Source organism: Xiphophorus couchianus, chromosome 13, assembly GCF_001444195.1.
Source record: "Xiphophorus couchianus chromosome 13, X_couchianus-1.0, whole genome shotgun sequence".
NCBI lineage: Eukaryota > Metazoa > Chordata > Actinopteri > Cyprinodontiformes > Poeciliidae > Xiphophorus > Xiphophorus couchianus.
Genome location: NC_040240.1, coordinates 24,290,431 through 24,305,959, shown reverse-complemented (window position 1 = coordinate 24,305,959; position 15,529 = coordinate 24,290,431). Strand labels below are relative to the sequence as shown.

Here is a 15,529-nt window from a genome sequence, read left to right as displayed (position 1 = left end):
GTCAAATGTTTGCTGCATTTTGTGCTGCAAACACAAGAATGAATAGTTTTTATCTCTTATATTATCACAATAGTATCACAACATATTGTGATAAAACTTTAAATCCACATTGATCACCTCCAGTCGTCACAGTCGTTTGGTGGCGGAAAACCGAGTCTAGTCGTTGCCATTTGTCGAGCCCGTTACTATGGAAACAAAAGTGGAGGAGTAACTTGATGTGAAGCTTTTTGTCTCTTTGGTAAAAAGATAGAGCGACACAATGACAACAAAAACTGTCGCCCTCATTTTAATTTATGATGCCATTTATTGATTGGTTTATTGCGACAGGCCGACCTCAGTGGTTTATGATTCCCATTAAACTTTCTGCTTCCTGTCCAGGTAAACACCAGCAGCAGCAGCAGCAGCCCAGCATGCAGCTCTCGGGGGGAAACCCGCGCCTCAACCAGCTCTGTGCGCGCTGGCAGCAGGTGTGGCTGCTGGCTCTGGACCGCCAGCGGAAACTCAACGACGCTCTGGACCGCCAGGAGGAGGTGACGCCTTTTTTTAAAATCGTGAACCACCGAAGTCAGGTGGATTCATTATAAAGTTAACTGGACTGGAAACCTCTGAGGATTTGGTGCAAACAGTTAAAGAGCCTTTATGTTAGAAAGAGAGCCTGAGTTCCCTCCTGCAGAATTAGATGGGAGGAAGGATTCATCTATTTCTGCCCAAAATAACTTAAATCCCTTTCAGAACATTCAGAGAAATCACATATAGAAAACCTGCAAATAAAAAAAAAAGACCTGATTATAATATTCCTAAATGAACATAGAAGTAAAATAAGTGTAAGATTGTACAAATCTCTAGAATGGAGATCTACAACCTGGCTTTGTGTTTCCTGTAGTAGATATTCAAGTTGTCTTTTCACCAAAGGTTATGTGAGATTTACGGCTCTAAATTAGTTTTATTTAGTAGACTGAGGCCAAAAACAACAACTCGCTTTGCAAACAGAAGGATTATTTTTCCATCTTTATAAAATTTTTTGCTGTGGCTCTTAAATAAAGAGGATAGGAAGAAAACTCATCTGTCTGATTTTATTTAATAAGTTTGTTATATTTCCACATTTTATTCATTGAAATTCTATAATAGAACAACACAAATAGGGGAAGGAATAGATTCTTTATGAACCTACAGTAAAATGTATTATGGTTCCCTTTGTTCACACTAAACCTAACCTGTAAATATTTATAACTCTTGGTATGTAATTTTCTTTCTTGGAGCTAAAAGGGTTAAATACATAATAAGTAAAATATTTGATCCATTCGCAGCTCAAAGAATTCGCCAACTTTGACTTTGACGTGTGGAGGAAGAAGTACATGCGCTGGATGAACCACAAGAAATCCCGCGTCATGGATTTCTTCCGACGCATCGACAAGGACCAAGATGGAAAAATCACGCGGCAGGAGTTCATCGACGGCATCCTGGCCTCCAGTATGTTCCTCCAGTTCAGTTTCTGCTTCATCTTACCAACTATAAAGGAGTAAAAAAATTTGAAAATGGTGTTTCCCAGAATTTCCGACCAGTAAGCTGGAGATGTCGGCCGTGGCGGACATCTTTGATCGAGACGGAGACGGTTACATCGACTACTACGAGTTCGTGGCGGCGCTTCACCCCAACAAGGACGCCTACAGGCCGACCACCGACGCCGACAAGATAGAGGACGAGGTAACGGCGAGGCGGCAGAACAAACACGGCAGGATGAAGCCGAAGGAGCGCGGCTGAACCGGGTCTGTTTGTGTCGCTGCAGGTGACCCGCCAGGTGGCCCAGTGTAAGTGCGCCAAGCGGTTCCAGGTGGAGCAGATCGGAGAAAACAAGTACAGGGTGAGTCTCTGGGTCCGGTTCGGTCCGGATTCAGGATTACATCAAAATAAAGCACCAGATAAATGTGCAAATAAATGTAGTTAATTTAGAGGTGGTAAAAGGTCAGAAGGTCACAGAAAAGAATCACATTAAAACCACAAATATCCAAACATTTTACTGGGATTTTATTGGATTGACCAAATTAAAGGAATTTTATTCTTATCTGTTTTATTCTGATGCCCCTAAATAAAACCAGTCCTGCTCAAAAGGCAGCAACAAATAAACAAACAAAAAGTTAAAGTTAAAAAGACAAGCTATAAAATAAAACGCCATTGAATCGACCTCAAGAACTTTTAGCTCTGATGTTAAAGCACCAAATGAGAGAAGTTCAATCAATCTCAAAGTTTTGCAGCATTTCTCTTTTTTAAAATTTATTTTTTGTTTGTGTGCTTTAAGTTTGCAGCCAGTTTCACTGTTTGCTAATAGTCCCAGTAAAATCCCAATAAAAAGGATTAAAGTTAGAAGGTTTTAATGTGACATAAAATGCTAAAAGTTTTTTTTTTTGTGAGGCGTTTTGCGTCTCTTTTGCTCCAGTAACTTTGTTTGTTTTTTTTCCCTATTGTTTGCTTTCTCGGAATAAAGGGGCAGATATTATACGATGTTTTTATTCTTCCTGCTCCTTTTCATTTTATCGATTTGTATATTTTCCTCTATGTAATTGTTTTGTTTTCAGTGAAATGAATAAATATCAAACTAAAAAACAAACTAAAGACTAACCTGTAACAACAGTTTCACTGCGTTCAGAGTAAAAACGACACGTTGATCTGCACCTTCACCTCAGGCTTTACATAACCTCTCACTGCGTTTTTCACCTGCTTGTTTCCCACATCATGTTGGATTTGTAGGTGTTCATCTTGCCTGTGTCGACATTCCAGTCACCTGTCACATCTCTGCAGGACTCTGCCATCACCTGACCGTTAATGTGTGAACAAGCAGCACAGAAACACTGCAGGTTTCTGAGGGAGGAGGGAGGCTGCTGACATGTCTAAATACTCCGAGGAAAACAAGAACTTCGGTTTTCATGAAATCAGGACTGGGCGATAAATCAATTTTAATAATCGAAATTTGGGTTTTTGAAGAATTAATTTTTGGAAAATCTGGATTTTTTCACTCTTTGGTTTTAGAGTGAAATCAACTCGCCAGGGCGGCCATCTTTTTTAACTAGGGTTCGGGTTATACAACTAACAGAAGCAATTACTGAATTAAAAGCCATATTTTGGAAATATTTTCTGTCACTTGCACTTTATCTTTTAGAAAAGAAAGTGAGTAAACTTTATTAAAATCAGATCTGGTATGAAATTTTATTTTAAAACATATCGCCCAGCCCTACATGAAATCTGATGGTTTAGTTTATGTCTAAATATCAGAAAATAATAAAAATTGGTGACTTGATCATCTTGAAATTTTCTTTAAATTAATATTTTTGCAGAATTTTCTGGTTTAGTTAGATTTTTTTATAAATAATTTATGGTAAATTAGAGCAGCGCTCTTCGTCAGGAGTCGGCGTGTCTCTGTGCTGCAGCCATTAACTCCTCCTCCTCATTTTCAGCTTCATCTCCTGGATCTTCATCACAACATTTTTCTCCATCATCATCCTCAGGGTGATGATATCCGGCGTCCGTCTGCAGGACGCTGGACTAACTAACGTTTCTCTGCCTGCGAGTTTGTTTCCCTCATCATCATCATCATGCATTCATGTTTCGCACCACTAACTTCCAGCTGGAGCTGCAGATCAGGAAGATGTTTGTCCTGATAAATGTTTCATTCTCGTTCTGTTTCTTCCCCCCCTGCCCTCGTGTTCCTCTGCTCCGTTTCCTGCCGGACTTTTTCTAGTTCTTCCTCGGAAACCAGGTAAAGTTTCAGCCGCTGGTGGGAGCGGACGGGTGGAAGCTGCTTCCATGTTTTCCACACAGGGAAAGCGCTTCTTCAATAATTGATTAGTTATGATTAATCTGATTAACTGTTTCAGCCCTAACATTCAATTCCTACAAGGAAACACTTTATATTGTAAGAGAAAGACTTTCAGTATTCAAGATGGAGTACTAAATACATTACTGCAAAATTTTCCCCATGACCCCTAGGGGGCTCTAAACTTCTACCCCTAAAATTTTTCAGCAGTCAGAGTTAAAAATGAGAAGAATAAAGAAAGAAGCAGCTGTGCTCCTTTGTGGCTGTACAACTTGGAAGCAGCTCTCGCTGTCCGCTTGTGTTCATGCTGTGATTTGTTTGACTAATTGCACAATGCGAGGCGAGTGACAGCGACACGGCTGAAGTGCTAATTAGTGGTTGGTTGAAAATATGGCGTGCTGGAGCTTTGAAGCTGCTTGGAGAGACGTCCAGAGAAATCCTCCTGGGTTGGTTTTGCTTGAAAATGAGCTTCGCTGGGTGAATTTTAAAAAAATTTAACTTTTTTTGGGTCCATAAATTAAGGTTGATGCTTTGATTTGAGTGGCTGAAAATTGGTGCATGTTTTTTTCTCTGTGATTGCATGACTAGATCCAGTTTTGGTTTGTGGGTTTCTCTATGTTGGATCCTGAATAAATCCATTACCAGTTCAGCTGACTGGGTTTTCCCACTCGTGTTTCCTCTCTGAACCTCCTCAGTTCGGCGACTCCCAGCAGCTGCGTCTGGTCAGGATTCTGCGCAGCACCGTGATGGTGAGAGTCGGCGGCGGCTGGATGGCTCTGGACGAGTTCCTGGTGAAGAACGATCCGTGCAGAGGTGAGTTCTGTTAGAACCCGGACGGGATTTCCACCATCGTGTTTCACGTTTACCTGCAAGAACCTGACTGGTTCTGGATCTTTACCATCTTCAGACTAAAAGCTGTTAGTTATTTGAGTTGCTTGATGCATTGTCTGGCTGGAAAGCAGCTAAAAGTTCTGAAATTGAGCAGATGGATGCAGGAAAGGAACAGAAAGTGAGTTTTTCTGCAGCTGTGGTCACATTTGCTGAATTTTCTAAACATTTTGAGACTCTGTGGTTGTAGATGAAATATTCTGCTTTACAAACTGTTTATTGTGTTAAATTCAGCTTAGGGTCGAAACGATTAATCAAATTAATTGTGATTAATCGACAATTGAAATAATTGTCAACTAATTTAGTAATTAATAGTTAACTGCAGTATATTGACTCAAAAAAAGCAATTGCTGAAATAACAATACACTTAGTGCAGTAATTAAGCCAAAACTGTACAAAAGTTTTTTATATTTTGCATTTAAGATGAGAAAAAACCCAAACAAGACTCAAGTGACAAAGGTTTAGCTTCACTTTGTTCAAATTCTTTAATAAATAAATATGTTAAATATCTTTTGTTATCCAGTAAGGGATCAGGTGCGTCTCTGTTCAGTTCAGTTGTTGGCTTCAGGTTTTTATAGTTTTAAATGATCATATTAACAGTTTTTATCTGGACTGTGATGTTTCTAGCTGAATATTTGAACCAGTCAGGCTCTTGGATTCATGATCACGCACATTAAAGCTCTGAAATGACTTCACGCTGTCCAGCCGTCTGTCAGCAGGTGACGCAGTGAAGATCTGATCGTCTGTTCCGATCGGATCGATGTCTCTTTGTTCCCATCCTCTCCATTTAAAGTTTTATTTCCATGTACTCAGACTCTTCCCTTCCCTCTGTCTCTCTCTCCATATTTTATTAAATTAAACGGTAGTATTGCATGATGCATGGTCCTCAGTTTTTCTTCCTCTCCTCCTTCCATTCTCCCTCCCTTTTTTCTCTCTTTCCTCAGTGAAACATCCAGGACTTAAGATTCTCCGCTCCGATTCCAGTAGCTCCATCTCATCTCGTATAGGTTGGATTTCTCTCACATTTTCTCTCAGCTGCGTGTCTCTTTTTGTTTCGTTTTTACCTGGACAGTCGCACCCAGGTGTCTTCCTTTTCTATCTCTCATCGCATCATCTTTGCCTCTTTTCTCGTTGCTGATTGTGATCTCCAGACTAACGTAATGTCTTCCCGGTTGTACCGTTTCCCCCTGCTTGGAAAAGCTCTGAAATCTTTGAATGTTGCCATTTTTTTGGGCGACGGACGCTCATCTGGATCCTTTCGTGTATCTAAAGTGTTTTTTATACAACGTTTCCAAGAAGTATCGCCTCTGCACTGCAAAAACATAAAATCTTACAGGGTATCTTTGGTCTAGTTTCTAGGGCAAATATCTTAGAACACTTGAAATGCAACGGATCTCACTTAAAAGTAACTTTTCAGCACAATGTAGGAGCTTGGCTTAAGTCAATAATTCTTTAACATTGGTGAAAAAAATACTAATTATAAGTGAAATAATCTGCCAGTGGAACAAGACATTTCTAGCATTTACCAAATATGTTAGCTTACACTACCATGATAATCCGTGCATTACACCAGTAAGTTTGGTTTAGAAGTTAAAATTAGCTAAAAAGCTAATGCTAGCTTAATACTATCAGCATTATGTTGCGTTAGAGCTAACATGTTAGGCGACATTAATTTGGTTTATTCTGTAAATCAGATTACCACTGGTGAAATAATCTGCAAGTGGAACAAGACAACGTTTGAACTCACACGTGAAATTAGCTGCAAACAGATGTGCAGTTATACAACCGAACATCTTTGAAAAGACGCTACACTCCGGAGATTTTTCAAACCGAAAAGAACTTAACTTATTGCCAGAAACCGTCTTGGTGTTTTACTAAAGTACTTGGGCTGTTTTTAAAAGCAGGTGAGACCGAAATGAAGAATGAAAATGTGCAAAATGTGAATTTTAGATAATAGGTTCCTTTTAAAAAAGCTCCTATATCTTGCTGGAAAATTACTTTAAACTTAGTTTTGTTGTATTTCAAATGTGCTAAGATACTTCCATTAGAAACAAGACCAGATTTACTTGGTAAGATTTTGTGTTTTTGCAGTGTGTGTGTGTTTGTATTTGTGTTCAAAACTTTCTTCATCCCACCTCGAGCATGCAGTTATTTCACATTGTCTCTTGTGTCTCTCAGTGACAGTCACTCCTGGCTATTTCTGCTGCCGAGGTATCTACACTTTCCTCTCTGTCTTTCGCACCTTTTCATTGATCTTATAACTCCATCTGTCCGTCCAGCTGTCAGCCTCCATCGTTAACATCAGCTGTCTCACGTGTGTTCGTGTTAGGGGTGGGAAGCAACGGTTACTCCGCATTACGATGAATGATTAAGCAATCATACGATAGTTGCAAGTTTCTTCATAAAATCTCCCTGCAAAAAGCAGAGAGGTACCAAAAATGTGCCTTATTGTACAGATTAAGCATCAACCTATGTCTCCAGATTATTGCCCCACCCCTACTCCATGTTTGTGTCGTTTCTAAATGTTTCTGTGCACAGATGTTGCCTTCAGTCTTGTCTCTGTGCCACATGTTTGCCTCATGCTTTCTTCACTCACAACCAAAGCAGGACCTGGCCAAGCCCTGGTCTTCTAACGCCATCTCTTAGCGATGGTTAATAACGGCTGTAAAGACAGTTTAATGTGATAACCGCTGATTTGTTTTAGCCTGAGGAGGTGTAGTGCTTTTCTCCAGAATGCAAAAACAGCTTTATAAATATAAATTCAGTAGTTATCGATGGTTAATGGGTGAGCTGTCGTTAAATAGAGAGGGGCGGAGCCTACGACCCGGGCGTGGCCAGGCTGGGTTTCTAACAGCGCTCCTTTAAATGTGATTGCTGGTTGGTGGGAGACAGAATTACAGGGTGCACCTGGCTGGCTGGCTTCATGTGGGGACATGATTGCAGGCTGCACCCGTCTGAACTGACTGGCCGGTTGCTCAGGACGACGGCCGTCCAAGCTCACTTTATTTCCTTTCATTTAGCTTCGATCTCCCTCCTCACTGTCTCTCTGTGGCTGGCTTCTCCGGGCTTTTTTGTTGTCTGCTGGCGCTGCTGCACCACTTTCCGTCCAAGAATGCTGCCTGAGTGTTTTAAGACGAAGGGAGAAACCCTGAACAAGCGTGACCAGCCTACAGTAAATATTTACGCTCACGCTGTGCAAACACAGAGGAGCTGGGAGGAACGTACCAATTAATCAGAGAGGAAGCTACGCAATGAAAGTGCTGCAATCATTCAGGGAACTTAGGATTTTCATTCATGTCAGAAAACTGGAGATGCTTTCAATGTTTAATTAGGTTCAGAGTTCACATCAACATCTGTTCAAGTGATTTATTGTTGTAGCAAAACCAAACTTGGTTTTTCTCAGCTGAAATAAACTTTCAGGAGCTTCATCCTGAGTTGGTGTATGTTTTCTGCGTAAAAGCAGCAATAAAAGAAGCTAATTCTGATCTCAACTTCATCATATGTTGTTGACCAATTCCTCCAAGAAGTTCCAATGCTATGATCAAAACTATTAATGCAACTAATTCAGTCATCATTCGCAAATTTTAGGTGAAGGTGCAAACTTTTCTGCAAATCTGTCTTAACGTTTTCTGTGTTTCCTTCTTTTTTGACCAATCACTGCGACTCGGCTGAATTTTGACCAATCACTTTAGCCGTCGTCTAATTTAACTTCCTGTTCAAAGCTGAACCTGCAAGATGAAAGCATGTGTGATGCTAAACAGTAAAATTTTTTAAATAAACATTTTCAGATATTCTGCAGGATTTGCTCATACTGTGTAAACAATACACTTTGACTTGAATGATAAATATTGACTTATTATTTATACTTTCTCTTCAGGACATTATTTTATTTGTATTAGAGGTATTTGGGAATGTTATTCGCTCTTTAAATATTTACTATGTTAAAATCCTGTCTTTTTAGGGAAGATTGTGTGTAACTATTTCAGCTTTTTTGCAGGGCTGAAATGATTAATCGTGATTATTCATTTATTGAAATAATCGTCAACTAATTTAGTAATTGATTAATTGTTAACTAGAGTATACAAATTCAAAAACATAATTTTCTGAAAGAACAGAGTAAAAGTATTAACATTTTTAATTAAAAATGAAAAAAAAACTTCTTTGTTTGTAAATATTTCACCCAGAACTCCTCATATGGCATTTTTAGCTTCACCTTTTGCAATCCAGTTATTAGTCAGTTAATCCACAAATTAATCACCAGATCAGCTCTTCTCTGTAAGCCGATCAGAAAGGGCTGAACTTTTCACATGTTGAGGTTGGAAGTTTTTGTTGTTGTTGTTGTTTTTCAGTAGATCCATCCTTTGCTAGAAATGATGAAGCATTCACTAAAGGAACACCACAATGTATGGAATGTTGTGGTTAAATGAAGAAATTGCAGAATATGCCACTTTTTTTCATCCAATTAATCAATAATCATCAGAATAATTGATAGAATAATAGATTACCAACACCATTGGTTGTTGCAACCCTACTTTTTTTAAGACTATGTTATAGCAACACTAAAGCTTAAAAAATTGCAACTTTGACCATAATCTTTTCAAAACGTGCTGCAAAATCAATCAATTTATGCTACAGTAATCACAAAAACCATGGCAACATCCTAGAAGGACTGGGTTGTATATGTATGACTAGTTAAGACTTCTCCACAAAGGTTTAGAAGTTTGTTTCCCATAAAGCATGAAGGATGGGGGAAGAGTAGGAGGAAGTATGTGAGACAGTAGTGAGGTGTGCGGTCTGAGAGACAGAAGGATTATAATGTTTGCAGATGATATTGTGATGTAACAGTAACTGCAGAAGGGAAGGAGAAAGCGTAAGTAGGATGGAGACTAGTGTTTCTGGAGGTTTACAGATGTTCTATGCTGAATAGAAGACAGTAGGTGGCGCTGGAGAGGTTCAGGTTTTCCTTTTCAAAGCTTAAGAAGCAGCAATAACAGTGTGTCTCACGGCCGGTTGGCTTTTGTTGCGAATATTGAATTTATTCTCCTTCCTTTGCACTTGCACAACTTCACTTTCCTCCTCACAACCTTTAACCTCATGACCTCCTGACCTTTCCACTGCTCCAAACACGCACTCTGCTCATGCGCACTCTCAAATGAAACCGCACCGACTGTGATGTCTGCAGCCAAGGAAGCACCGACTCTCTCTCCCTGACTCTGCTCACTGCCTCTGCTGCCCCCTGCTGGAGGAGCAAAGATAAACCGAAAACAACAGAAAAACTGACGATTTGTTTCTGCTCTCTCTGTGTTCGTCTCTGTCTGCAGCTCGAGGTCGCACCAACCTGGAGCTCAGGGAGAAGTTCATCCTTCCTGAAGGAGCGTCTCAGGGCCTGGCTGCGTTCCGCTCTCGGGGTCGACGCTCCAAACCGGGCTCACGCAACGCTTCGCCAACCCGTTCGTCGTCCTCGGCTTCCCACAGCGGCGCCTCGCTCCCGTCGGCTCCCTCCACACCTGCCACACCGACAGCTTCGGCTTCATCTAGGGTACAATTTTCTGTCTTATGACCGCTAAATCAGGTCATTCTTAAAAAGTCTTAAATTCACACATCTAAAATTAAGGCCTCAAGATTATAAAATCATTTAAAAAGGTAAGTTAGCCTCTAATACGTTAATTATAGGTCTTAAATTTGGCCTTGGCTATTTGATCTCATATTTTGTGTATTTTGTCTTGGGGACTTTTGTGACAACGTCATTGCGCTCTAACTTAAGACGCTAGCGCACTACTAACTTTCCCGTCCTAGGTAGCTAGCCTGTTTTTTTGGGGGGGGTTTTTTGCACATATCATTGAAAAGTGTCACCAGTTGGTTGGACAAAGTTGCATAGATATAGGTCTGAAATTTACTTCATAATGGTCTTGAAAAGGCTTTAAAACGTCTTAAATTGGAGTTGGTGAAACCCTGTAAATATGCCACATCGTGAGAAAGCAAGAAAAACCTTCCAAATGTCGCATGTGAAGTCTCAAACTCATAAAATGTGGTCTTGAGTATTATTTTTAAAAGTGATATGTTTTATTTGCTGGCCATTTTTTATAGTTTTGTCATCAACAACGGGGTTCTCAAGAGTTTTGTGCTAATATTTCTTAAAGATTCAAGGAAGGAGCTAGAAAGTTTCTACTAATTCTGGAAGCCATCGTCTCTGACAATTTTATTTGAACTTTGAATTCCGATCAACGCAGCAACAAAATATAAGGCCTGGCTATAATTTTGTTTTTAACAAAATAGTCAATGTTTATGAAAATAAATTCATAATATGATATTTATTTATTTATTATGAGTTTATTTTCATATGACTTTATTCTCGTTATTTATTTTTTTTGATCATTTTTTCTTGGTATAGCTCTAATACTCCGTTACATTTTGCCAAGTACGTTTTAATTTATTGGATGGCTGTTTTTTTACTTAAGTAAAAATACGTTGGTTCCCACATTGGTTCTGCTCTTGAGTCCAGGTTTTGAGCCTGACTGCAGGTGGTTCTGTGTGTATTTTATGTTACATGTTTATCGTCATCCTCTTCTTGTTGAAATCACCACATCCTTGACTGTAAAGTTTTATGTTTGTTCTTTGTGTTTTTTCTGTTGTTTTTTATTTTATTTGTTATTTTTTTGCCTTCTCTCCTGTTTTCAACCCTGCTAACATCCCATCAAAAAAAAAACTTCCTGCATCGCCTGGTTCTCTGTTTGATAAAAAAAAAAAATTATAACCATTTCTGCTGAACTGCTCTTACACAACAACATCCTGCGCTGCCCTCCAAACCTCCTCCTCCATAACCCGCTCCCTCCTTTTCCTCCTACGCTGCTTGGCTCTGCTCCCTCCTTTCCTTCCCTTCTTCCCTTCAGTCCTCCCTCACTCACTCGCGTGACTATGCCAAGCCCTGGCTTGCACACAGTAAAACTCCAACGCCATCCAAGTGCCACTGCTGCCCAGACTTCGGTCACAACCACAGCGCTCCTGGGCACGAGGTAACGCACTCACCTCCAACCTACCCACTCGCCTCCCCACCCTGACCTCCGACCCCTGACCCTTCTGAGCGAGCTACTGCACTAACACTGCGGCTATAAAAAAATAATTGGGAAAAACTTAAATCAAGCAATTAAAGTAGTCTGATTTTGTTGTTTGTTGAAAGAAAGGGATGTTATTCATTTTAGGTCCAAAACTTTAAATGATTTTGCACAGAAGTTGTACAAATTTATTCTGTTACAAGAAAAAGTTTTGAATCACTTTCTTTAAAAACATTTGCTATATTCAGCCAAGTTTAATAAATTAAATAAAATCTGTTTGAAAGTCAGTTTTTCCAGTTAAAGCCTCTAAATATATGTGGTTCTACTTATTATAAAAGCTTGGTTATAAAAACGCAATCAAGAAAATTAAGTTAATAAACATTTTTACCCTGATTAAAAGTAAATAGTTTTGACATGCCAGATTTGTATCATTCGTGAATTGCAGTTTGGGGCCACACAAAATCACTCCAATGGCCACCAATGGCCCCTGGGCCACACTTTGGACACCCCTGCTTTAAAGGTTGTTTGTGTTGAAATTCAAAGTAAATCCTAATAGGGTGCAAACTAGCTGGGCTGCAGCATCAATGGAAAAACAGCTTTCACTGTCCTGCAGAGAGGAAATTCACGTATACATAAAAAGTTCTTAAACTATATATAAAACAATAAGACTAATAATAATAGTAGTAATGATAATAGTAAACTGTACAAAACTAAAACAAAAAATATTGTGCAGTTATTAGAAATAGGAATATCGGACTATTTCCAATTGAGTCTGATCACTTTTCCAAAAATGTACTTAAAGTGGATGTACAATAATATTGTTCTAGAAATAATATAAACCGGTTGTTCAGAGACTAGCAGAAATATTGTTGTGACAGCTAAAAATTGTTATATAAAAATAAACTTTTCACCTCAATAATTTAATTTAGAAATAAATCATTTTTTATTTTGATTATTAATAAGTCAATATATTTGTTTTGTGATTTATTTTAGTTGCTTTGTAAATACCTTTAGAGCATAAATTTTCAGAATATTTTCTTTTGCTGCCACAATTTAACTGGGTGAGAATTTGGAAATTGGGGAAAATTGATTTAGGCATTAAATAACCTGGAGCAGGTTAACAAATTGGTCTCATAATGTCCCTGACATGATGCAGTTTAGAAAATTTTGTTTTGTAGGCTTTATTCCAAACAAAATATTGGAAATTAAAAATAATAATTTAAAAGAAATCTGAATAATTAATTCTATCAGCCACTTAACTATTTAAATGATTCAAATAGTGATTTTTCCTCAGAAATATTTGTCTAGTTTTCATGTAGTACATGAATTAAACACCTTCCACTGTTCGACTGTAGCATTGTGTTCAAGTGTAACTGTGTTTGTGTGTATGTGTTTTAGATCTGTCTGTGTTGTTAAATGTTTTTTGTTTCTGTGTCAAACTGTTGACCCGGTTTTAAAATGGCTGCTCTCTCAGCTAACCTGAGGTCATTCCTGTGTTGTCCTGCAGGGGGCGGCGTCTGGCTCCAAACTGAAGAGGCCGACGTTTCACTCCAGTCGAGGTTCGCTGACTGGAGAGAACGGAGGAACGGCGCACAGCAGCAAACGCACAGGTGAGTTCACTGCAAAAACACAAAATTTGACCAAGTACGTTTATATAGTTTCCAGTTAATATACCTTACTGCACTTGAAATAAGACAGAACTAACTGAAAAGTAATTGTTCAGCAAGACACAGGAGCCTGTTTTAGGTCAATAATTCCTTAATATTGATAAATTGTACTAGTTCCACTGGCAGATTATTTTACTGGTAACATGGGAAAATGTTGTAAATGGAACTAATACAATTTATCAATATTAATAAGTTACTGACTTAAAACAAGCTCTTTAATTGCAAGTTAGTGCAAGTGTACTGAAATATTGGCATAAGAATACTTAGTAGTATTTTGTATTTTTGCAGTGTTTACACTTGTTCTGATTCTTTGAAGGGATGCATAAAATCCTGAAATGTATGCAAATACAAAAACAGGAAATCTTCTAGTGCAGATATCTTAGTACATTCAAATTAGATAAATAACTTTGCAGCAAGATATAGCAGCTTGTTTTAAGTAAATAATTCTTTAATATTTGTTTTAAAAAATATTATTTCCACTGGCAGATTATTTCACTTATATAAGTGAAAAAGGTATCCACCTTATTCCGAGCCCCCATGAGGCTTTGCGTGACTTATGGGCGCGACTTCCGCCGCAAACCGGAACCGCCATTTGTTTACATGTTAGCAACTCGCTAACCGGCTTTCGTCAGAACTTTTAGGCTGTAAAATATGTGGGAACAACAGCTATCAAAGCTTAAATGTGACAATATTGTTTTACCGCAACCTACAGCTATTGCGGGGAGGGATGGCAACTTGAAGATATGGCCGCATTTCTTCAAGTCGCACTAGCATAGTTAGCTACCCGCACTAGCATAGTTAGCTACCCGCACTAGCATAGTTAGCTACCCGCATTAGCATAGTTAGCTACCCGCATTAGCATAGTTAGCTACCCGCACTAGCATAGTTAGCTACCCGCACTAGCATAGTTAGCTACTTCACTGACTCAGTTGCTTCGGATGCAGAAGCGGGTTTTCTTCCGTTGGCTTTTTATCCACACAATGAAATGAGCACATAAAACATTTTGGGTTCTCTGTTCAGGTTTAGAATTTTTAGCTAAATTCTTTTTATTTGCTTATCTGTCGGTAGGTGATGAAAACTACCGCTTTTGTTTTGGAAGCCCGTTCAAAACACACTTACTGCTGCAGCCACAAACTAAACGTGGTCTGATTATTAGCGCGCAGCCACGAACAGCACAAGTTACCCGAGCTCCACAAGAGCATCTTACGACACTTTCCATTGTCAAGTTTCTCTCTATAACAGGTTAATGTGCGGTTCGGTTCGGTTCTAGTCCAGTATTGCGGTCTGAAGCGCAGCAGCTGCGGTCATTTCGCCGCTGATTTGCAGCGACACTCAGGAGAACCTCGAGGTTCTGTTTGTGATGGACTAAATAATCCCAGATATTTTATTTTGTCTTATAAATAAATGTTACTGGCCCAATCATAATAATTAAGACTCAGATCAGGAACTTTATTACTTTTTAAATTCAAACTAAAAATAAAATTCACATCTCACCAAGCTAATATTATGTAGTTCTGGTGTTTTATACTAAACCTGCAGCTCAGATCTCTGACCAGCTTCTCTGCTTTTCTCTTTATTACTGTCAGATCTTCAGAGAAACGAGCTGCTAGCAGCGCTGCTAATTCACGTCATTCCCTTACAAAACTTAACGATCCTGTTCCTGTCGCTCCCTGTGATTAAACTCACAATTACGATCCTCTGTACTGAGCAGCTCTCTGATAGCAGACGGTGTGTCCGTAAACAAGTTTCACTAAATATTGTATTATAACCGATAAGAGAGATGTAACTTCTATCATGAATATAGATTTGCAACCCTACAAATTACAGTGAAATATTGCTACTTCCGGTGGGCGCCAGAAGCAAGACCTATAATCGTTTCCCCAGTAAGCTCCCTGGAATAAATAAGGTGGATAGCGTTTTTCCTTTGCTATGAGCAAAATAATCTGTGGAACTAATCCTTTTTACAAATATTAAGGAGTTGTTGGCTCTTATATTTTACTCCAAAGTTAGTTTTGTCTTATTTCAAGTATACTAAGATATTTGCACAAGAAACTAGACCAAAAATGTTTGGTTGACTGGGTTTCAGTTCCCTGCCGGCTAACAGCTAACTCTCT

The 15,529-nt window shown here is 39.0% G+C and overlaps 1 protein-coding gene across 18 annotated transcripts in view; it reads left to right on the top strand.

Annotated features, from left to right (window-relative positions):
• The window catches only part of macf1a (microtubule actin crosslinking factor 1a), a 215,483-nt gene that overhangs the window by 198,025 nt on the left and 1,929 nt on the right, over positions 1-15,529 (top strand). For 11 of the 18 annotated variants that reach the window (XM_028035332.1, XM_028035333.1, XM_028035335.1 and 8 more), the window contains 11 exons: positions 379-530; positions 1,308-1,470; positions 1,550-1,704; positions 1,787-1,861; positions 3,734-3,751; positions 4,504-4,621; positions 5,641-5,703; positions 6,875-6,907; positions 10,018-10,235; positions 11,587-11,709; positions 13,256-13,358. In XM_028035332.1, the coding sequence (XP_027891133.1) occupies positions 379-530; positions 1,308-1,470; positions 1,550-1,704; positions 1,787-1,861; positions 3,734-3,751; positions 4,504-4,621; positions 5,641-5,703; positions 6,875-6,907; positions 10,018-10,235; positions 11,587-11,709; positions 13,256-13,358 (1,221 nt within the window). The remainder of the gene's footprint in view (positions 1-378; positions 531-1,307; positions 1,471-1,549; positions 1,705-1,786; positions 1,862-3,733; positions 3,752-4,503; positions 4,622-5,640; positions 5,704-6,874; positions 6,908-10,017; positions 10,236-11,586; positions 11,710-13,255; positions 13,359-15,529) is intronic. The other 7 variants (XM_028035322.1, XM_028035323.1, XM_028035326.1 and 4 more) reach the window with 7 other exon arrangements.